This window comes from Vanellus vanellus, assembly GCF_965231255.1.
Source record: "Vanellus vanellus genome assembly, chromosome: 1".
NCBI lineage: Eukaryota > Metazoa > Chordata > Aves > Charadriiformes > Charadriidae > Vanellus > Vanellus vanellus.
In genome coordinates, this window is record NC_138905.1 from 14,869,242 (window position 1) to 14,893,077 (window position 23,836).

At 43.4% G+C, this 23,836-nt stretch overlaps 1 protein-coding gene across 1 annotated transcript in view; it reads left to right on the top strand.

Annotated features, from left to right (window-relative positions):
* Positions 1-313: 313 nt before the first annotated feature.
* The window catches only part of LHFPL3 (LHFPL tetraspan subfamily member 3), a gene marked incomplete at both ends in the record, with an annotated part of 181,970 nt that continues 158,447 nt past the window's right edge, over positions 314-23,836 (top strand). The window contains one exon of the mRNA XM_082496749.1: positions 314-782. Within this exon, the coding sequence (XP_082352875.1) occupies positions 314-782 (469 nt within the window). The remainder of the gene's footprint in view (positions 783-23,836) is intronic.

Sequence of the window (23,836 nt, forward strand, 5' to 3'; positions counted from 1 at the left end):
GCGGCGGGAGGGCGGGCTGCGGGGCGGGCGGTGCGCGGCGGCCGGCAGCGCTGAGCCCCCGGTAGGCGGCGGCGGGCCATGTTGGTGCTGGTGCCGCCGCCGCTGCCGCCGCCGCCGCCGCCGGTGGTGGTGCTGCTGCTGCTGCTGGCGCGGAGCCGCTGAAGCCCGGCGGAGGGGCTCGCCGGCTCTCGCAACGCAGCGGCGGCGGCGGAGCGCGTCGCGTCGAGCGGAGCGAGCGGGGAGGAGGAGGAGGGGAGGAGGCGGAGGAGGAGGAGAAGGTGGAGGAAGGGGAGGGGGGATCTTCTCGGCGAGGATGCCCGGAGCGGCTGCAGGGACGGCGGCGACAGGAGCAGGCTCGTCAGGAGCGGCAGCAGCGGGGATGCTCCCGGCTCAGGAGGCGGCCAAGATCTACCACACCAACTACGTGCGGAACTCGCGGGCCATCGGCGTGCTCTGGGCCATCTTCACCATCTGCTTTGCCATCGTCAACGTGGTGTGCTTCATCCAGCCCTACTGGATCGGGGACGGCGTGGACACCCCGCAGGCGGGCTACTTCGGGCTCTTCCACTACTGCATCGGTAACGGCTTCAGCCGGGAACTCACCTGCCGGGGCAGCTTCACGGACTTCTCCAGCCTGCCCTCGGGAGCCTTCAAAGCTGCCTCCTTCTTCATCGGGCTCTCGATGATGCTCATCATCGCCTGCATCGTCTGCTTCATCCTCTTCTTCTTCTGCAACACAGCCACCGTCTACAAGATCTGTGCCTGGATGCAGCTGACCTCGGGTGAGTGGAGGCAGCGGCCCTTGGGGGGGGAGAGGGGGGGCTCCGCGCCTCCCTGCCCGCCCCGGCCCCCCTCGGCCCCGCGGTGGGGTGTGGGGGGGTGAGGGGGCACAGGCGGCTCTGGAGAAACTTGCGGCGCCGGCGGCCGCCCGGGCCGGGAGGGGGTAACGGGAGCGGCGGGGGGGGGGGGGGCGTCGGCAGCGCTGCAGAGCGGTGCCGGTGCCTGCCCCGGGCCGCCCTCCCCCGCCCGCCTGGGTACCGGCCGCGGGCCAAGGTCCGGCTCAGTCCTCAGCCCCCCTCCCCCTCCGAGGAGCGGGGATACCCGGAGAAATTGTCCCGTTTCGGCCTGTGAACCGACCCGTGAGCATCAAACCGCCCTAGGGAGGGCTACGGGCGGCAGCAGCTCCAGGCTGTCCTCCAGCGCTTGGGCTGTAGCTAAAGGTCAGGAGAAAATGGCAGTGGGGGCCGTGGGGACGCCTCGAGCAGGTGACGGTGGGTGAAGGCGACTGCCAGCCTGTTGAAGGTTAGTCCTGAGCCCGGGTTTCCACCTGGGCAAGGCAGAGCCCGCTTCGGTTCAGCGGGAGGGGGATGGCGAAGTCTTCTGCTGGCCAACTGGAAGGGCAGCTGAGGTCGTTGGACGTTAGATGCATGAGTTTTGATTGGGGTCTGTGCCCCTGCTCACAAGGTTTATTTTCCTCTGTATGTTAGGAGCGTGAAGAAAAATATTTCATTTCAGTTGCTGGTTTTGATTCAGAAGGTCTCCTGACTTCATTTCACTTTCCCCGTCACATCCAGTGTTTCCCTGGGGAAAAGCGCATGGTGAGAAAGAGGGAGAACACCAGGACATCCCTTTTTGCATTTCCAACACAGCTTTCCCTCTCAGTTAGTAGGGAACTGGCAATTTGCGTGCAGCTGGGAGGCAGAGGAGGAGAAAAGAATGGTCTCCAGAGTTGAGATAGTAATAAAATCAGTTTAATCAAGATAGAAAAGACCAATTCTTCAATAATTTGGAAAAAAAAAAGTCTAAAATCAAAGCATACCTTCTACTTGTCCTCCTGATAAACCCCTGAAATTGTGAAGTTTTGGCTGTGCAGGAATAAGCTATTAGAGAAACAGCAAAATGTCTCCAAAATGGGCTCACAATCACTTTTCAGTCCCCTTAATTGACCTACATTCATTTCAGTTTCCGAGCAATAATTCTTCTGAGTTGTTTGCTGAGCAGCTTCAGCATTATTCAATTTGCCACCTAGTCCATGAGGCTTAGTGGAAATTTCTGGTTTGCATGAAACAGCTTTATCCATTTCTTTCTGCGATGCTGTTTTTTGTGTTATATATTTTTTATGCCGTTTCTGTCACTTAAGTTTCTGTACGGTTTCTTTCTTTATCACTTGGGGATTGATCTGCAGTCACTTGAGGTTGGTAGATTTTTCCCCAGTTCCAGTGAGACTAGGTTTCTGTTCATTACCTCTGCATTTGGAATCCTCTTTGATGCTGGTGGCTTTTTTGTCTGTTCAGTAACACGCATTCCGATACGGTGTTATTAATTGTACACAGTCATGTCACTTGGCTCCAGGCAGAGCAAACTGTTTCATCTTTGCACCACTGACGTCTCCTCTGCTCCATTAAGGACTTTTGCTTTCAGCTGTCTCCTCTCCTTATGGCTCCGACGGTAAAAGGTGGCATGCATATTCACTGGTTTGGTGCATCCTCAGCCTGTTTTGTTCATGTCCGGTATGCAGTAGGACAGCACAATTTCCAAATTCTTTACACTTTCCAACATCGGAGATAACAGTGTTTTATTTATAAGGTTCTGTTGCTTTATGCCAACAGAAGCTATTGCAAGGTAGATGAAAATGAATCTGATTCCTTTACTGCATTTCTGCCCAGGTGAATAATAATGTTTAGAAACCACTTCATGCATCTGATTTACAGGAGCCCAGCCAGTCTATACCATGCTGCGCGTGTGCAGGTGACACTGAAGATATGTTTTCAGGCAAAATAACAGAATTTTTGTCATCTCCAAAGCTGATAGATGCAGTGTTGGCATTAAAAGTCAACAAAAGTAGTTTTACGTCAGCAGAAAAATCACTTTTCAGACTGCTTACCTCCAAAATTAAAATAATAGGGGAATACGTGTGTAGCCAAGGGGTTATTTGCCATCTTTCCTGGTGCATATATGAATGCCCTGGAAGAACTGGAACAGTGTTGGGTGTTGAGCCTGACTTTGTTTTTCCCTGAATATTATACCTTAATTCAGCATTTACCTAACTGGTCATTTCTGTATTACCTAAAAAAAGTTTCCTCAAAGGGGGAGAAAACTACCAGAAAATCCATATTGGTTGGGGTTGTATCCTTTGAAGAAGGAAGCAATGGTGGTGGGACAAAGGGATAACTTGGAATAAAATGTGCAGGACGAGAGTTATAATGAGTTCTGATAGGTTTTCTATGGGCTATAAGACCTGCTTCTGTTATTATTTTACTGTTTTGAGAGTATAAGTAATAGGCAATAATGAGCTTAAGATGCTTATCTCACAGATATCAATATAGTAACGTCATCTACATATGCATCTAGTTTTGAGTAGTACAGGATCAAAATTGAACCTGAAGTAGTAAAATAAAAAACTACGTGAGTATAGCTTTGATTTTGCTTGCTATTATGTACCTTAGCAGTGTTAGCATTCAGTTAGATCATATAGTACTACTTAAAACTGATGCAATTGAAATCTGCTTAGAAGCAGTTTTTTCAACATGGGATCACGCTTGATTTAGGATTGCAAATAAAAGCTTGGGAACTAATTTCTTTAAAAGAAAGATTTTGATCACATTCTGTCCTGCATGAGTCATTATAAATTGTCAGCATGATACAGCTCTTGTTTTGAAGAGGTGATTTTTAAATAAGGAAAAGATAAACAATATCTTGGCCACATGCATTTTCAATCCTTGTTGCTGTCTAATCATGTCTATGACATGATTAAGCAGAAAAAATCCTAGGAAAAGCTATTTCCTTTGTGTACGTGAGGACAACATCCTCCCTTATGAATTTGCCATGGCTTATACTGCTTCTTTTGTTCCATATACATAATGCTGTCAGAGTATTTGACAGTGTTGGCCAATGTTGGCAACCTCGTTCTCCAGCCTGTGGCCTCCCCTTCTGCAATTTCAAAATTGTATGTACAAACACTTGCACATACACTTACTTAATTTGAGCAGCTGCTCAGTTAGTGAAATTGTTAGAAATGAGGTATTATTGCTCTTTACTGCCTGCATCTAAATTTTGTGAGGAACTTCACAAATGAAAACATTTCTTGAGATATATTCCTTTATAAGTTAAATAAATTAAATGTTTCATTTCTGTCATTGTGACTTTTTCATTACTAGACATTTGTCATTACTTCTTCTCTCTACTAGGACATTGCAAGTTACAGGAAAGACAAAAGTAAAGAAAGCAAAACAAGGGCATAGAGAAGTCCCATGGATGAGTAGGATGAAACCAAGATATATGTTTTTCAGCAGATGCCTAAGCCCATGCCCACAATAAGAGGACAGCTGAACAAAACAACGTGTTTACATTGTTTACAATCATGTTTACAGTGCCCCAGAGCAAGGAGTTCCACTGCTCAATACATATTGTGGGAAGATTCATTAGGGTTTTTTTATATTTAGGTTTAAAATCTTTTGCCTGCCAATTCATTTGATCCCCAGCTCATGTATTGGAAGAGGCTGTGAAACAAGGGACTTCTGGACACTTCTGTGCTGGTCCAGATTACACCTTCACTGTATCCCCTCAGTTACGTGTTTCTGAGAGCTGATTAATCTTTGGCTTCTTAGTCATTAAGTTGCACCCTGCTTGTGATCATCCTTACTGCCCTGCTCTCAGCCATTTCCAGTCTGCTGTATCCTTTCAGAGGCGGTGGGATCAGAACTACATGCAATATTCAAGACAGACAAACCAGCCGTTTATACAGTGGCATAATAATAGTCTCTCTTTCATTCTTTGTTCCTTTCCTAGTAATTCCTAATGCTCGCTTTCTCAGTGTTAGTGAGCAGTGGGCTGATGTTTTCACAGAACTACCTATTATAACCCCGAGATCTCAGTCCTGAAGTGGTAATAGTCACCTTGGAGCACATCATTTTGTGTAGTTAGGTCTTTTCCCCTCAAAGAAACAACTTCATATTTGTTTATCTACATTGACTTTAATTTGCCTTTTTATTGCCTAGTCACTCAGTATTGTAAAATCTTTCTTCATAGTCGGCCCTTACCTTAGCTACCGTGACTGAATATCAGCAGCAAACTTTGTCACCTCACCACTTAGCCTGTTTTCCAGCTCATTTATAAATAAGTGAGCAGCTCCCAAGTTCCAGCACAGATCCCTGCAGGACTCCACCATTGACCTCTCTCCGCTTGGAAAACTGACAGTATTCTCCTACCATCTGTTTCTAATTATTTATCCTTGCAAGGACATTTATTTTTATCCTCTGGGAGTTTAGGTTTTTTAAGACCTATGAATGACAGATTCATCAAATGTCTTATGGAAATCCGAGTGGACTTTGTTAACAAAAATTTTCACTGTACGCATTATTTTTCACTTCTTTGGAAAACTCTAGTAGTTTTGTGAAAAATGACGTAAAATAGGTGTTTTGGCCTACCTTACTCCCTTCCTTTCACCACACAAATATGCCATGTCTGTGGACGTGCTGACATACTCTGTTGTCTTTCATAGTTCCTGCCATTTATGTGGTGCAGACATCATTCTTTCTGTGGTTCCTCAGATTTTCCCTCGACCTGTTTTAAACAAGTTTTTAAAACTGATTTCATATTACTCAATTGCCAGTTCTTTGGAGCCAAAGCAGCAATCAGAGAGATGTTATTACATGCCCCAGTTAAAAGTTCATGTAAAACAGGGAACTGCTTCAGAATGAAAAGGTGAAATTCTTCATTGCAGCTGTGTTGTTGTTTGCCTTTATACTTGAAATTGGTCTGCGGGACCAGGTGACTTTTATATAAGAGTCTTAAAAGGCTTGACCTTGATGCTCTCGGAGCCTTTGTTACTGCTGTTAGTCAGATCTTTGTATAGGGGTAAATTCCAGAAGGCTAGAAAAAAAGGCAGTCTTGTGCCAGTGTTTGAGCGGGGTGTCTAGTGGAGTCAGACATGGAACTTGTTTGTAGCCTCAGTATCCTTAACAATTAGTTGAAAGAATAATGCACATTTATGGCTGCTGAACTTTGCAGGTGGCACAAAAAATATTTGTTTAATAAGTTATAGTAAGGATAGCTGATTCCATAGGCTGATTTGGATGTCATAATAACCTGGGTTTGCTTCAACAGCTTTTATTTTAATACACCAAATGCAGTGTAAGACTTCTGGGGATCAAAATGTAAGAGGCATCCTACTGATGGAAGAATTATGGAAATTATGTGTTATGGAAAATAGTTATTTAGAAGAGAAATTAGAGGCTGTGGATGGGCACAGCATGTGAGATGGGCATCTGCATGTGAGGTCTCACTGCAGCGCTGCACTTAAGAAGTCCAATGTGGTCCCTAAATGCATATGCAAAAAATGGGACTGCCATTGCCCTTAGTGGTTCCCGTGTCCGCTCTGTCCAGGTCAAACATCTGTCAAGAATGTCGTTCAAGTATAAAGTAGAAAGGGTTTCAGGACTGATGTAAATAAATGAAAGAAGAAGAGCTGAAAGAATGACTTCTCTTGCTAATAAAAAGAAGATTAAAAATTGACGGATTATGGTGTATGAGGACCTACAGGGGAAGATTTCAATTGGTGCAGTGCTCCTTAACTTGACAGATGCCATGTTTCGAAGCTGAAGTTACACAAATTTGCATTAGCCACGAGGTATATATATTTCTAACCCATTAAGTTGCATTTGTTAATTATCTTTACAGTGGTTTCTTTTTCAATTAAAGTCATTACATAAGATCGGGTGCCACTTTCTAAGAGGCATGGCCTAACTCACCAGAAGCACAGGACACTGCTGCCAGCTTTTGTTCCCCCATGTACCCCAGTTGTAAAGCGAGAGGCACAGGAGAGGGCAAAGGGAGAGAAAGACAAGTCCAGGAACATCGAGCAGGTTTTTGAACTGCGCTTCAGCATTGATGCTGGCTTTAATAAGAACATTAACAGCCCCCACCCCACCTGCACGGTGAGGCGACTGAGGTTATTTAGTGATCTGTGAGCAGCAGTGGATGTCAGACCTTTGGGGAGAAAAGTCTGAAAAATCAGGGATGCTGAGGGCTCAGACCATGGTAATGTGAGGATTGCCTCTGCGTCTTGGGGGAGTGGGGTGCTGGAGCTGAGCAGGCGGGCAGGGAGCAGGGAAAGAGCTGAGTACTCTGCTTTCAACAAATAGACCGTTTCATCACGCCTGTGAGGACGTCTCCTAATTCAAGCGGGCCTGGTGCGCGTGCTTCTTTTTTCCTAGAGGAGAAATCATGCTGCCAATATGATTTTCTGTCCATCGAGCTGCAGAGGAAAGTTTCCCATCGGGCTTAATAGAGATCCTCAGTGCCTCCCACATCCTTGGGCTAGGAGTGCCCCAGAGCCTCCGCTCTGCTGCTGTCACGCTGGCTGTGATGAGTATTGCCGTACCAGCTTGGGAAGTGCTCGTGTCCCAGTGTGAGTCAGAAGGTTAGCAGGGTAGGTTGGAAAGATGAAGAACTGAAGGTTTTATTGGGAAGTTGTGGATGAAATGAGTGAAGGGGCTGTGCAGCCTTTTCGGTTTCATTACTTTGTTTGAAGTAAACGTTTTCATGTATTTCATGCTTTGGCTGTAAAAATGAAGGTAAAAGGTGTATCCTGTGAACAGTGGTAATGAGGGAGGAATGCTGTGCCCCAGTGTCCGCTCTCCAAGTGGTTTCTTTCCCCAAATACCCTGTGCCCACAATATCACAAGTTCTCTCCTGCATCCCATCATCCCTTGCCTTCGGTAGCTGAGCTCTCCGACTCCTCACAAGCTCTTCATCTGTGTAGTTGACAAGGACACAGCATGTGTTACAGCTGGCAGAAAGCTATTTGTGTGTTGATATGATGTCCTCAAGTTGCCACCTAGATTTGTTATAGGATAAACTATCCCTGTCTTTCCACTGGTGGAAATTTGAGATCCTTTCTGCTCTGCTCAAGAACCAGCTTTTTCACAAAACTTGCAAAAGTTTAGTATCTTGAATACTTATAGCATCGGTCTAATTTGGTTGAAATTGGTCATCAGGCTCAAAATCACACAGCCGCATCATTCTCGATCCCAGGGGGAACCTGGCTAAAATGTATCACGTAAAAGGTGTATATTATTTATTTGTACGAGTGATTTGAGATTTTGATAGCAAAACTTGTTTTTGAAGGATAAAGGTGTTCTGGGAATGGAGAAGAGATATTTTCTTTTGGTTTAGAGGGTAATAAAAATTTCAGCATCTTATAACTCTCCCAATTGCCTTTTATGAACATCCTGGGGGCTGTGGTCCACTCTTTGAAAAACACTACGATAACAGAATAGTAAGATATAAAAGGAAATGCATGAAGTTATCCAGGCAATTTGAGGACGAATCCCATTTCACTGAAAATAAAAACAGTATGGGAGGGAAGAAAGTAGGGGAGAAAGAAACTGGGAGAGAATTTAAAAGAGGAGAATATCACGTATTGACATGTGGGGAGCCAAGAACTTGAATACCATTGGGAAGGAGAAATGGGAGTGGGGTTTTGGAGAGCAGCTGGTCTTGGCGCAGCTCTACTTTTTTGCACCTGAAGGGGCTTTACTGGCATAGGGTATAGCTGCTGCTGAGTTCTTTCAAAAATTCCTTCTAAAAGTTTAATCAAGAAAAATTGCTATATGGGAAAATGAAGCCAGGAAGAGGAGAAACATACGGATATTATCAGCAGTAAAAGGCATGGAATAAAAGAAGGCTAGATTTCAAACACTAAGGTTATTTTACCTTTTGAGACGTGAACCTTTTTAGCACTGTGGTATAAACAGCATTAGCTTTGATCTTGCAAACATAAAGACAGCAAACATATCAGAACAGAAAATCTGTGGTGTGATCAGACAGTGTGGACTCAATATTTGAAAACTAACAAGATCCAGCTGTGAGGAATGGCAGGGTCACAGTAGTGAGGCATCACAAAGGAAAAAATAAAAACATTTTTGCTCAGAAATGGTGAAATGAAAAAAAAAAACAAACCATGAACAAGCCTCGAGCCTGAAAAGTCTGCAGAATTCGATAACATCAGTTGCTATCAGCATTGTTAAAAATGCAGTGGCAGCATGACAGAGTGAATAGCTAGAATATGCATTACTGTGTGGAACAGTGTGCAAATCCCAATTACTAAGAGAGAATTATGGCTAGAATCCTTAAGAAGGAGAATATAATAGACTTCAAGATCTATCTGTTCTAAGAAAGATATTATCCGTCTTCGCGTTGGCATTCAGAGATGCAGAAGACTTGAAACAAGCTGGCCTTAAAATGAGAAGGTCATATGTACCAGGGGAAAAGGTTTCTTTATTTTCTCCTTGAGAAGCCAAATGCAAATTTATGAATTTCATTGATTTTAAAAGGTAGCTGATGGCCTCTGTGGAGAGCCTCTTTGACACAAGCACATCATGTGCTATTTCAGAGAATATTATTCAATCAAGTAATTGAGACTGCATCAGAAGGAGAGAGCTACCGAATAAATGGTTTGAAATAAATTATTACAAACAGTTGATGAGTTGTCACACATTCCACTTTCCTTATTTTTCTGGTTAACTTTCAGAAAGGAAAAGTTTATAGAGAAGAAAGCCAGACATGCTGTACTTGGAAGGTCAAAGACAAATATTCTGAGTTGAGAGGTTTAGAAAACCCTACTTGTGAAACCTTGGGTGGTTCTTTTGTTTACTGCTAAAAGTCCTAAGTCATGCATCTTACTTGTAGAAGTTCATTGAATAAGGTGAGTGATCTCATGTGATTAACATGGCCAGAATGTGTCTTGTACTGCCATGCTGGACTGTACCTCTGCAACCTCCGCCCTACAATACTTTATTTGTTGTGGTGAACTCTGTGTGCAGCAGAAGTGTGCATAAAAGAGGATAGAGTCTCTTAAGATCAGGGAAGATTTTAGCAGGGAGGGGAGGAGGGCGGGCTAGCAGCAGTGAATTTTCCTCCTGTCTGACCTCCTGACTCTTCCTCTGCAATAGCAGGCTTCTGGAGGGGTTGCAGGAAAGTGAATGCTTCTCAGCTCTTTGTAACGTGGAGACTCTTGGTGTGGGCAAGAGGAGTCTCGGAGAGGGTTGTTTTGCAACAGCCCAGGTGACAGCATGTAAGCGTGAAACACCTACGTAGATGATCCCGTGCTTTTTGGAGATGAACAATCTTCAAAGTTAGGCTCAGACATTTCTGTATCACGTCATCTCCTCAGCTTGCTAGGGCCCAACAGACAGATGCAGTGGCTATGCCCGTACCTGCAAAATAAGCATGTCCAGAACCACCCTGTGGTGCAGAGTCAGCTGGCGCACTGGCCAGTGTCCATACTATTACATTTTCTTACCTTCTAAAACTGGATCACCGGACTCATACTGCCTGTTGGGAACCATTCCTGGCATGTCCTAACTTGCAAACTGTGCCCTGGCAATATTTTGGAAGATTGTTAGTTGGAACAGACTAATAACACTCCTGTGACACATGCTGTGGGACAATTCTAACAATTTAATAGTGTAGACAGTTGAGTTTCAATGCCTGGAAATGCTCCCTGGCACTGCTTAATTTATCCATGTAGACATAGCCAATATGTAGCAGAGTCTCAAAATAAGGAGCTCAAGAATCTGTGCAGGAAAGTTAAGGTGAAATGGGATTTAATCTTTTAATTTTAACCAATCTATAACTGCAACTCAGTGCCATAGTATTAATTTCTGATTTTCTTTGTTTAAAGTAAAAATAAAAAAGTCTGAGGATGAAAAATTTGCATGAAGTGTAGTTAGCTTTGAAACTAGAATTAGAAGTGACCTTGAAGAAGAAAGATGTTTGTAACCTTTGGCAAGAGGAGAAAGCAATCAAAAATGTAGAACAAGCCCCAAAAAAAGTTTTTCACCCAGAGATAGTGGGAGAATGTTATGAGCCTAAAAATCATCAATGAATCTTCTCTGTGATGTAAACTGCGTGTTTCCAAATCAGATTTTCCCCAGGTATCTTCAGCTTAGCTGATACATCTTTGGACACTGTAGAACCATTATGTGTTGAGTCTTTACTTGAGAGACATTCAGTGTAGCTTTGCAAAGAGTTAATTCAAAGTTTTAAGCTTAATTCCATGAGAGAAGTATTAGACTTTCCATGAAAATAAAATTATTCATCCTTGTAGCTTTATGTTCCTCTAAGGAAAGTTAATTATTACTTGGTTGCTGTGTCTTAGTATTTAGCCTTCCCATTACCGGTGAAGTTATATTAGAACATCAGTAAAATAAAAAGCTTGAAATTGCAATCCATGGTCATTATACTAGAAAAATTTAGTCCAAAATAGTCCAAACATGCTGATGGTTTACCAGCCACAGTCCCATATGTTTAGTTCATGTCAGGCATTTGTATTTGATCGGATTCCTCAGTTAGTATGGCATCATCAGCTGGCTCACCAACACTCATTTCCAAGCTGACACTTCGCTATTTGTCAGCCTTGAGGAGCGAGGTGATAGTGGTGACGTGAACTCGCTGGTGCAGGATGAAAGGCCATGCAGCTGAGGATGGGTAATAGTGAGCGAAGGGAAAACCTGAGGGTATCTTTTCACCAAAGAATGGCAATGGGTTGTCAGTGTAATGTGGCTGTGAAGATGGCGTATGTGATCCTGGTGTGTATTTTGTGAAGTATTTCCAGCTGATTTAGGGCAATGTTGACATCATTATGTGACGCACCATAATATTTCATGTGGGATTCTGGACACTGATGTCCAATTCTGTCTGAGACGGCAATAGCTGCAAAATAGTAAACCAGTGACCGATGACATTTTTTGCAAGGAGGAAACTAGGAAAGCTTGCTTAGTTTAACGTACAAAGAGGAAGGTTGATAAGATGTCCATAACTGCTGTCTAAAAACACATGGAAGGGCTAAAAAAACAAGAGGAAGGGAAAAGAACGGTTTAAGCCAGTGTTTTTCACTTTGATTTGATTTCCTAAACTTTTTCCAAAGATGATGCTACATGCCCTGTAGCATTGTTAGAGCAAATTACAGCCTGTTAGGCCTACTTTGCTTCACAACACTTTAAAAATCTTGAAAGTAGCTTATGAACCCCTCCTGAGTCCATGGACCGTAGAGTGAAAACTAATGATTTTAAACTTGTGAGTAACAGTGGGACAAGAACAAATGGATATTATCTGGTTATAAATCACTTCAGCCTGGAAATTAAAAGAAGGTTTCTAACCATTAGAGCAGCAAGATTCTGCAATGACTTTCTAAAGGGAGGAGATTTGGTAAAATACTGAGCTGTACACGGGAAACATGAGTGTCTGAAAGAGATTAGAGAATGCGGTGTTTGTAACAGCATGTCTTGTTCCTCTCTTTCTCATTTTTCAGAACTAAGTGAATGCTCATTTCTCTTCTACTCCCATTTGTTCTGTTTTTTAAACAGTATCACTCCTATCTGGGTGCCTTCTAGGATTAAAAATAGACAGTGACCAAGATCTGTAGGTCTGACAAGCAGGGCTCCGTTCCTGCCTGGCATTTTGACCAAACAAGCAAGGGTTTTTCTTAAATTCCCAGCAAAACTGTAAAACAGTGTCAACAACAGCTGCTGCAGTAACGTGCTTCACATTTTCCCTTTGCAGTCAACATTTTCATGTGACTTGGATATTTAATTTCCTTTAAGAAAATTTAATTTATGTCAGCTAAATACTGATGTTTGAAAGTGAAAGTATTTGAAAAATAAAATCCCAAGGTTTCAGGAAACACAGTTTACAGATTATCAGTTCTATGACTAACCTGAGATCTAGTTTTGCTAAGGATGTTTCCTTGAGAAGGTGTCCCTTGTTATCTCTCCATGCACCTGATTACTTTGTGATGCCATGCTGCTATGTATTAATCTTCCTAAATAACTAAGAAACATGTAAAATCTCTTCGTCTTGTTGATATGCTACTGGATGCTTCATTTTTTGTGTGAATAGGTTTGTGTCAAATGCATTGGATGATGTAGAAAGAAAGGGCTCATCAGGTGGGTTTCCTCCTGCAGGATGGTAAGCGGAGCAATGCTGAGTTCCCCACTCCATCCTTGGTGCCTCCTGTCCTGCCTCCTGTGGCCATTTGAGAGGGATGGGGAGGAGGGAGCACTTTGTCAACGGGATAAACAAGTGTTCAGTGCATCAAATATCTGTATATAAAGGCACGCCCTGAGCTTCAAATGAATCACTTTTGATCTTGTTCGTTTCTGTGAAACCTATCGCATGCAGTATGCATACTTAAAAAAATCTGTTCAGGATTGTACACCCGTAGGGACAGATCTGCAGATACAAGTATCTGGGTTTAAATTTAGCCTCACTGAATTCAGTGAGTTTCTGTGTGAACCTAAGATGGTATATTTAATAGCTGAGTGCTAAACTTATAACACAACATTTCATTTAGTTTTAATTATATGGTATGTTGGAGGAATTATGCTGAGCAAAAGTGAGGTTGTCTGGGAAATTGTAACTGCATTTTTGTCTCTTCCCAAGAGGCGTTAATTTTTTTCCAGATCAAGTCTGAGCCAAATGCAAAGCACATTTCTACAGACAGCTCCATTTTACTTTACACTTCATCAGGTAATGGGTAAGCATAGATACAACAGCAGGGATGTGCCAGAGAACATGCAGTGAGATACCTGACTACACATCTGGCTTAGCCTCTCAGACTGCAGTAGACTAGTATCACCATCAGCCTTGGCAGACCTAGCCTGGCTCTGGCAAGGCCGGTCAAGTGTTTCTGCAGTGAATCCAGGAGTGTTCAGGGGCGTAGGATATGATGTCAGTCTATGGAGCCCAAGCCATCAAGCAGTTGCTTACATCCAGGTGTCTGTGCGTAGAATGCCTCAAGGATCCTATCTAACCTCTACCTGCTTTTCCAGAAGGACACAGGTCTTGTGTAGGTTCTCTGTCATTTACACATGGATGTTTCACAAGCAGTAGAACAACTCAAGTGGCGTTAGGCACCGACATGCTGGCAAGTGAATCAAACCCTAGCTTCTACTCTTAACTTGCCTGTAAAACACTTTCATTTAGGTGTCTCAGTCTGGAGCTGAATCCCACCCTCTATAGTTATGAAGCCAGCCTGGCCTCAGGCACCTCATTAGCCCCAGATATGAGCTGTTCTGAACAGAGCTACTATGCATGGGTGGCATGGCTGTTCTGTCATCTGGATGAGCTTTCAGAGATCCCAGAGTTGACCAAGTACCTATGCAGACAGCTAAAACTGCTTGCTTTGGCCAGTGGTCTGCAGGGAGACTATCCATGGGGGTGACTGTAAGAGTGTTTTACTTTTGGTCAGGAGTGCATTTTTAAAGTTAATTTTCCAGTTGTCCCACCGTACTACAACATATTCACATTGTGGAGCAGTCTTCGGATATGCAAACTGGGTTTCTTTCTAAATAAACTGAACCAGATGTCCTCCAGGAGTAGACCTGATGCACTTCTATGACTAATGTGTGTGCCATCCACTGGACCAGACCAGGACTGGTCCTAAGTGAAACAGCTGAAAGACACGCATTGTAGGTATTAGGTCCTAAATGTTGTTTCACATTTTAGGTCCACTCTGTTGCAATACACAGCTTGCTACTGTAGACGTAGGCTATGCTTTCATACATTGGATTTTATTAAATTAGGCTTGCTTGTGTCTTGGATTTATAAAGTTGAGTTTAGGGATGATTAAACAAGTATTTTGTTCTAATTAGCAATAGGCTGTCAATCATAGTTCCTTCTTAATGTGCTTTTGCCTGGGATTAAAATAAAGCCGCAGCGTCATAAATGCAGGTATCAGAAATATGATAAAGGAATTTGAATTACCTGATGCTGAGGGAGATTAGTGGATACTGTATGAAGAGCTGCAAAATATGTATTGGCAATTGCTAAACAAAGCTGTTGTTATTTATTGCTTCCATTTATCATAGTACTAAAAGTCAGGTTCTAATCATTTAAGTAAATACCTCTGTTCTGCTGAGCTTCAATGATACCTGTCAGAGAGGAATAAATACAGGCAGTAACACGTACCTAATGTCATTTTCTGAAAAGTTTTAATAGTCTAAAATGAAATTGAGTAAGTATTTTTTATGTAAGTTCTGCAATGCCTTAGTTTTTGATACTGTGTGCTTGACGGACATTGTGAGAGGTCATTGATTTGTATGTGGATTTAGCCAATAGAGAATAGGAGCAAGGAAAGTCATTGTCAATGAGTGCTCATTCTTTCGTTGTGTAAATTAATGTATTTAAATTGTGATTTCTCAAGCTTTTCTAGAGTATATTATGGTATTATTGTGCTGATCTGGAATCTTTTAGTGTCAGTGAAAACCTGCCCGTTTGTTTCAACAGACTCCATCAGCTGAGCAAAAGATTTAAGCACATGCTTTGATGGATTGGAAACATGTTTTAAATCATAGAATCATAGAATGGTTTAGGTTGGAAAGGACCTTGAAGATCATCGACTTCCAACCCCCCTGCCATAGGCAGGGACACCTCCCACTACACCAGGTTGCCCAAGGCCATGTCCAGCCTGGCCTTGAACACCTCCAGTGATGGGGCCTCAGCAACTTCTCCACGCAACCTCTTCCAGTGCCTCACCACCCTCAGAGTGAAAATTTTCTTCCTAATGTTTAATCTGAACGTGCCCTGTTCCAGTTTGAAGCCATTCCCCCTCATCTTATCACTACATGCCCTAGGAAAAAGTCCTTCCCCAGCTCTCCTGTAGGCCCCTTTTAGGTACTGGAACGCTGCAATAAGATCTCCTGGGACCCTTCTCTTTTCCAGGCTGAACAGCCCCAACTCTTTCAGCCTCTCCTCATAGGAGAGGAGCTCCAGCCCTTGGATCATCCTCATGGCTCTCCTCTGGACACGCTCCAGCAGCTCCATGTCCTTCTTATGTTGGGGACTCCAGAGCTGGATGCAGTACTCCAGGTGGGGTCTCAGGAGAGTGGAGTAGAGGGGCAGAATCACCTCCTTTGACCTGCTGGCCACACTTCTTTTGATGCAGCCCAGGATATGGTTGGCCTTCTGAGCTGCGATCGCACATTGCTGGCTCATGTTGAGCTTCTTGTCAGTCAGCACCCCCAGGTCCTTCTCCTCAGGGCTGCTCTCCAGCCCTTCCCCACCAAGCCTGTATTTGTGCTTGGGATTGCCCCAACCCAGATGTAGGACCTTGCACTTGGCCTTGTTGAACTGCATGAGGTTGGCTTGGGCCCACCTCTGCAGCCTGTCCAGCTCCCTCTGGATGGTATCCCTCCCCTCCAGCGTGTCTGCCTCGCCAAAGAGCTTGATATCATCGGCAAACTTGCTGAGGGTCCACTCGACCCCACTGTCCCTGTCACCGACAAAGATGTTGAACAATACAGGCCCCAGTACTGACCCCTGAGGAACGCCACTCGTCACTGCTCTCCACTTGAACATTGAGCCGTTGACCGCAACTCTTTGAGTGCGACCGTCCAGCCAGTTCTTTATCCACTGAGTGGTCCATTTGTTGAATCCATGTCTCTTCAATTTAGAGACCAGGATATCATGTGGGACAGTGTCAAACGCTTTGCACAAGTCCAGGTAGATGGTGTCAGTTGATCTTCCCTTGTCCACTGCCACTGTAACCCCTTCCTAGAAGGCCACCAAATTTGTCAGGCATGACTTGCCCTTGGTGAAGCCGTGATGGCTGTCACCAATCACCTCTTTGTTTTCTATGTGCCTCAGCAGAGTTTCCAGGAGGATCTGCTCCATGACCTTGCCAGGCACAGAGGTGAGACTGACTGGCCTGTAGTTCCCTGGGTCTTCGTTATTTTTCTTTTTGAAAATAGGGGCTATGTTTCCCCTTTTCCAGTCGGCAGGAACCTCGCCAGACTGCCACAACTTCTCAAATATGATGGCTAGTGGCTTAGCGACTTGATCTGCCAGTTCCCTCAGGACCCACGGATGTATCTCATCAGGTCCCATGGACTTGTGCACCTTCAGGTTCCTCAGGTGGTCTCGCACTTGATCTTCACCTGCAGTGGGCAGTTCTTTTCATTTTCCCAATCCTCGCCTTTGCATTCTGCATCATGGGCAGTGTGACCACAGTTCTTGCCAGTGAAGACTGAGGCAAAAAAGTCATCGAGTACCTCAGCTCTGTCTCTGTCCCGGGTAACCAGTTCTTGCGTTTCCTTCCGGAGAGGGCCCACATTTTCCCTAGTCTTTCTTTTCTCACTGAGATACTTATAGAAGGATTTTTTGTTTGTTTTAATGTCCCTGGCCAGATTTAGTTCTATCTGGGCTTTAGCTTGTCTAACCTGATCCCTGGCTGCTCAAACGATTCCTCTGTATACCTCCCAGGCTACTGGCCCCTGTTTCCACTCCCTATAGGCCTCCTTTTTCCTTTTGGTCATGTCCAGGAGCTCCTTGTTCATCCATGCAGGCCTCCTGGCTTTTCTGCCTGCCTCCCTCTTTGTAGGGATGCATGGCTCCTGAGCTTGGAGTTGGTGGTCCTTGAATATAAATCAACTTTCTTGGACCCCGCTTCCCTCCAGCGCTTCATCCCATGGCACCATACCAGGAAGCTTGGCTTAATTGAAATCCAGAAAAAATACCCACCCATCTGAGGTTATTGATGAGAATCAAGTATTTCCCATATACCTTTTTTCATTATTTATACAAATACATGCATTAGAATAAATAATGGGATGGCAGATCTGTACCAGAAAACTAATGGGTTAACTTCTAAGGACCATTCAGCAATCATGACTTGGTACTGAGCAGCCTTACTCTTGCAAATAATTCCATTGTGTCTATGCCATTCATTATTAGAGGAGCTATTAATCCTTATACTGTATGACAGTATATTGAAATCTCACTGCACATGTGTAATGTTCAGTGTCCTGCTGTACCATCAGATGAAACAGTGTGACTACACAGGAAGAGAGAATTTGTCTTTATGATGTAAGCATAAAGCGAGCCTTACACAATCGATTTTATACCCAGTTAAGTCTTTTAAAGAGCAATGGCTACATGATCATTTGGTACACAACATACTGCTAGCATGGGGCCACATTAGGATGCAGTTACAGGCAGTAAGGTGGGACTTAATACATGTTATTCTACTGCAGAGCTTAGTAAAAGTTAGCGTGAATGAAATTATTTCATTAGCTTATAGCTAGTACACCAAATTGTCACGTGCTGTAAAATGTATAAGCACATATTATGTAAAAACGTCTACAGCAAGAATTGCCCTAGAGAGGAAATTGTAAAATGAAATGTAATATCCCTCTTTAGAAAGAACAGTGTAATGTAAGTATGGGGCTAATGCCATGTGAGTCAGTCCATTGAAGAGCAAATAGCAGGATCCAGTTGCTGTCTGTCAGTGTAATCAGAGTGAAAGTCAAGTGTTAGCACAATTAAGATTATGAAGGTAAACTGCCATCTAAGTAACAGACAGGTGGCCATCAGTAATGTGCTTATATTTCTTACTCACCTAAATAATTTAAGTAATAATAAGCTTCCAGACTTCACAGTTATCCAAAACAATGCGAAACCTTACGTTCACGTTCTTGCCTTCCGTCCCTCCCTCCCTCTTTCCCTCCCTCCTTCTTTCCCTCCCTTTCCATCATGTTTTGTGTTCCCACAGAATTATGCCCCTACTGAGACTGCAAGCCCCCTGGAACGGGGACTGGATTTGATGTTTTAACAGAGCCCAACATAAGCTGAATCCTGATTGTGGCCTCCAGCCTTGACTGCCATGCAAATTGCAGTAAAAATAGTAATTATTGTTTGAATTTTATTTGAGTGGTGTGTGTAGCATGAGCTTTATGAGCTGCCCAATTGGCAACAAGTTACTACGTACTGAACAGCGCCTGCTGTGCAACCTTGGGTAAGTCATTTCACCTTTCAGAGTTTTCCCGGCTGTAAAATGAGAGTGAGATAATTCCTTAAAAAATGCTCTACCGGCATGGGCTGTTATTACTGCAAAGAACTGATTGCACGCAGATTCTGGTTCTGCTTTGTGCAATGTGACCCCTCACCCTTAGAAAATCTCAGAGATCTCTAGGCCATCTTAGTAGTAGTCAGTGTAAACAAGGAAAAATAGTAATTAACTAGAATAAGAAAAAGCAAAATTAAACATATTTGTGGATGTACAAGACTGTGAGCAACCATCTGTAGGATGGTAAATAGTGGCATACATATATAAACACACTGGGTTGTCATTCCAAACAACATATTCTGTGTGTTTATCTCTGCATTAATGAGGTACTCAGCTCCGTTTTGACATCTGTCACTCTGCAGTCATGGCAGTGCAGTTCTGAATCTGAGAACAAAATTCATGGGGATTATTTTAGCCTTTCATTCCTTGCACTGAAAGTACGTGTGCTGCAACACATTTGGCCGAACCGGGTTTCTCCCTTGGATGACAAGACCAAAATGACTGGATAACATAAGCAGATGGCATAGCTTGAAATGCATCAGTTCAGGAACCCAGGCAAGTACTGAGGCCATGATCATCATGGGCAGGCCTGAGAGGACTGCTTTTATGCAGGGAGGAATGACTGACAGCTAAGCAAGGTTTAGCTGATCGTATTTATTTGGTCACTTCAGCATTCAGCAGAGTGTTACACTTCCGTTTTGACTTGCTGTTTCTTTCAGAAAAGAGCTGCAGCATATCCAGATATATAGCTCATGGCTCATTTACTCACAGTGCCAGCGAGTGCCACCACAGTGATTCTCTTTTGAACTTACATGAGTGACAGATTGTTCAAACCACTGGTTTTCAGCATCCCCAGCATACTGGCATGCAGTAGGGTTTTCTGTCAACAAGAATTGCTGCAGGGAACAGAAGTACATTGGATACACAAGGAGTTACCAAAGATACTCAAGCCACATCCTGGGACCATGCAGATGAGTGCACTAGCTTTAAGTTCCCACAAGATTTAGCATTTCACTTTTTCCTTCTTCCTATTTTCTGGTTGTTCAACTATGAATGCTTTGAGTGGATAGATGGTGGCATGCAGGAAAGACGGCATACAGAGAGAAGAGGATCTGTTTGTGGAGTGACTTAGAGGAACAGCAGCCAACACGGATTTTCTGCAACTGGGTGGAGAGGGGCAACCTCACCTGGATCAGAAGGACCAAGTCTTGGAGACTTTCAGTGCTCTCCGCTATGAATCAGAATTTAGTTTAAGTCTAGATAAAGAAGGACTTTCTCCTTCTTCACTGTTGGCTCCACTTACCGAAGTATTTTTCTTAGAAATATGTTTTCCCTTTTTGAAAAGTATATGCAGCTGAACTAATTCTTGCAGAAGGCATGCTCATGAGAAAATGCAGGTAGAAGAGAATTACAGGAATGGGTAATTAAGCACCCTTTGTGCATTCATGGTTAATGGCTGCCTAAGTGGGTTCCACTGCAACGTTTTAAAAGCAAATGGGTAGTCATTTGTGGTGCATTGCTGCAAGCTAGATTCCTCCTGTCTGAAGAATAGAGAAGAACCTGCAAATTGTCTCTTAGTAATTTTCAAAGTCTGTTCATGCTAGGTATGCTCAGGTTGTCACTTTACTTGCAGTTCTGACAGAAAAACTGATGTGAGCCTGGAAGTAAAGGGATAATAGTGAAACTCCAGGTAAATAATCCTTGCTATTGTACTACAAGTATATCTGTTTCTTCTCTAATGCAAATACCCATCTCAGAAGAGTTTCCTTCTGAAAAACACGAAAGCAATAAGAAGATAACAGTTTTCACCCAAGGCTAGTAATCTGGCAGAGATCTGGATACTATTCCTGAGCTGTGAGTTTTAGTGCTACCTGCAGAGATGGTGGATGGATAATTTCAATCACAAACACTTAGAGAAATCTGATGTGGGGCACCGTTCCAGGAAAGCAGTGCCAAGAAGGATAATTTTATTCCTCAATGAGGTTTTGGGTGGGACTTACCTTATGCACTGAGAACCCTTTATAGCTTATTTCTCGAGCCACATTTTGTCGATGAAACTTCTGCTCCACAGCCAGGGAATGCTTCTGGCTGGGGGAAAAAAAAATCCATATTGTTGGCAGCAAATTTTATGACATATTGGGTGATGTCATTAAGGGAGCTGTTAGCAATCTGTCATTTAAGGAACAGCTTCAGCTAGTCCAACGTAAGGGAAGTGATTTAATTCTGTGTCTGCTTGGATTTCTCCTATGTAATCAGTGGAGGCCCAGGAGAATTAGGAGGCACAGCATGATACTGTCCTGATTACTTTGCTGTCATCTCCAATTTATGGCCTAAAATGCACAAGAATAAACTGTTCATGCCCAGAGGTGCTCACGAGGACTTGTTACAGGGTGCTCCCCTGATTCATTTAGCTATGGTGACTGTACAGGTAAGTACACTTGCGCAAGGAGTAACTGGGATGACTGTAACATCTAGCTCAGGTTATGCAAACATGGTTGCGGACAAATGGCAGGGGGAACAGAACTCTGCAGGAGTGTCCACGAAGAGGTACATGTATGAAGAAGTGCTCTTCCTGGTGGAGGGCTGCACATTAACCCAGCTTGTACCCATCCCCTGAAGTTTATTGTGACTGTTACAGCTTTCTGTCAGCCTTCATCTCACCTCCAGGTCACTTGATCTTGTCTTCCATGAGTTTTTGCATGAGGTGGGGAAATGAAGGTATGGGTGTCCCACAGACAAGAGAGCTTACTAGAAATGGAAGGAGAGCATGTTCTTATGTTGCCTCTTGGAAAGCTCCTCAGCTGTTCAGTGCAATATTCTGTTTCTGTTGGCTATTTGTGTTTTAGGCCAGAGAACAGAACAGCAGAAAATTGTCCCATGTGGTTCGGACATGCTGTGTAGCGTGTCCAGCCTCCTCCTGCTTTCACTATAGGACACAGAAAGCTGGTTTGGGAGTACCACCATCAGGAACCAAGCTGGTCCTTCTCCCCATCCCTGCAGGGTGCAGAGCATGGTGCTGTGATGCAGGTGTGGGATTGCAGGGTGATAGCTCCAGTTTGTTGCCAAAGGATGTGGAAAGCGGAAGCACAGGATTAGTCAATTAAGAGATAAGAGATCCAGTAATGGCTGTTGAATTTACTGGTCTGCATATTAGTCACCAATTCACCCTCTGGGGAGCAGATTGGTGGGAGTAAGGGGAGTATGATGGGCGAAGAACACTTCATAGTCATCTTGCTTCTAAGTGCCTGATATTGTCTGGTGTCATTCCAGGCTAGATGAACCCTTAGCTCACCAAGTGTATCCATTGTTGTGTATTAATTGCTCCCTTGCAGGTAGGTTTAACAGGGATTATTTGTTCTTTCTGTGAGCCATGGCACATTCCAGCATGAAGTGCCAGTCAGGATTGCTGGACCATTAGCAACCTGGTTTGAGTCTTGAAAGTGCTTTGGGAGACTTTTTCTCTTCATAAAATGAATTTACAGATCTACAGACTTTAAGGCCGGACAGGTCCATTAGTCAGCTTTACTGGATAGCACACACCATAGAGTTTCACCAAGCTATTGCTGTACAGAGCCCAAGTATGCTAATATTTGTTCCTTTACTCTACTAGAAACTGTAATGAGATACAGTGAGCATTTGCTGCCAGAGTCAGGATCGTTCTCTGGAGATGGCTACTAAGTTTATCTTCTTCAGATATCCTACAATTTAAAAAATACGGTTGTGGCTGATTTATTAAATGGTTTGTGCATAACATCTGACAATAAAAAAGTGCCCTAAAGTAGAAGCGGTATCTAATAATGTGTAGGTAGCATTTATATAGTGGCTTTCAACCACCTTTTTCAAAATATTTTGTACATAAGGTTAGGCATGGTTATCACTCTCCTAGTTTTTTCAGTTTCAGCAACTGAGGACAAAATGCTTTGCTGTCTGCCCATTCTTGTGTTGTACATCTGTAGCAGAACCAAGAATAGAATCCAGCCTCTTCTGCTCTGTTGTTGTCTGGGCCTAATCAAACTGGTACGATTCAGGCACAGCCTTTTATAGGGCCAGTGGTTCTGCAAGAGGTTGAGCTTGAAAGGAGTGGAGAACCATGGCCTCAGCAACTCGACTTCTGAAATGCAACTGTTGTCCTCACAGTCTCCGGGAGGTGGTGGGGTGGCGTGGTGAGGATGAGAGGTCAGAGGTGGGAGTGGAGCATGCTGCAGTCATGAGAGCTGAAAATGTATTATGTGGTGGGAAGCAGAATTGGCAACAATGTGAACTCAGATGCGGCCATTGATGATACTTGAATTCTTAAATCTGATTGTAAACTAACCATGAGTCAACTAATCATGAGTAGTCGTGAGTCAAGACCTTCTAGAATCAAAAGTCTGCATAAAAATACAACTTTGCAAAACCCAAATACATTTGGTAAGGACTAATTGCCATGTCATACCCTTCCAGATTCTCATTTCCAGAGTAACTCTGAAGGTTAACGTGACATCCTTGTGTACTCATATCCAACAACTAGCTCTTTCATAAGTCGCAAAATATCAGAGATACTCGGTGAAATTTAGAGGGTGAGGAACATTGAGGACAAAAGTCACAATTAGCCTAGAAACTTCAGCCTGAGCTTCAGTGGTAAACAATTCCAAATGTACATTTTAGGGGGAAAGAGTTGTTTTTAACCTAAGTAGGAAAACCAGTTAGTGGGAGAAAAAATTGGAAATCTAGGTAAAATGACAGTGCTGGATTATGATCCTATTTTAAGAAAAGGTTTTACATGGAGGACAGAAAAATGGCAGAAAAGGTAAATGTGTCTACAAGAAAATTTATGACAGTTAAGTGCTAGCATGTAGGGGAGTGTTAGAAATTGGAAAAATACCTGTTTAAGAGAGATAAATTTGGCTAACCAATAATTGCATGTAAAAGCCAAGTTTAGTATAAAAACCCAACTCTTTTAGGTTTTTAAAATAAATCTTAATTGTATTAATTTCTAATAAGCTGAAGGCT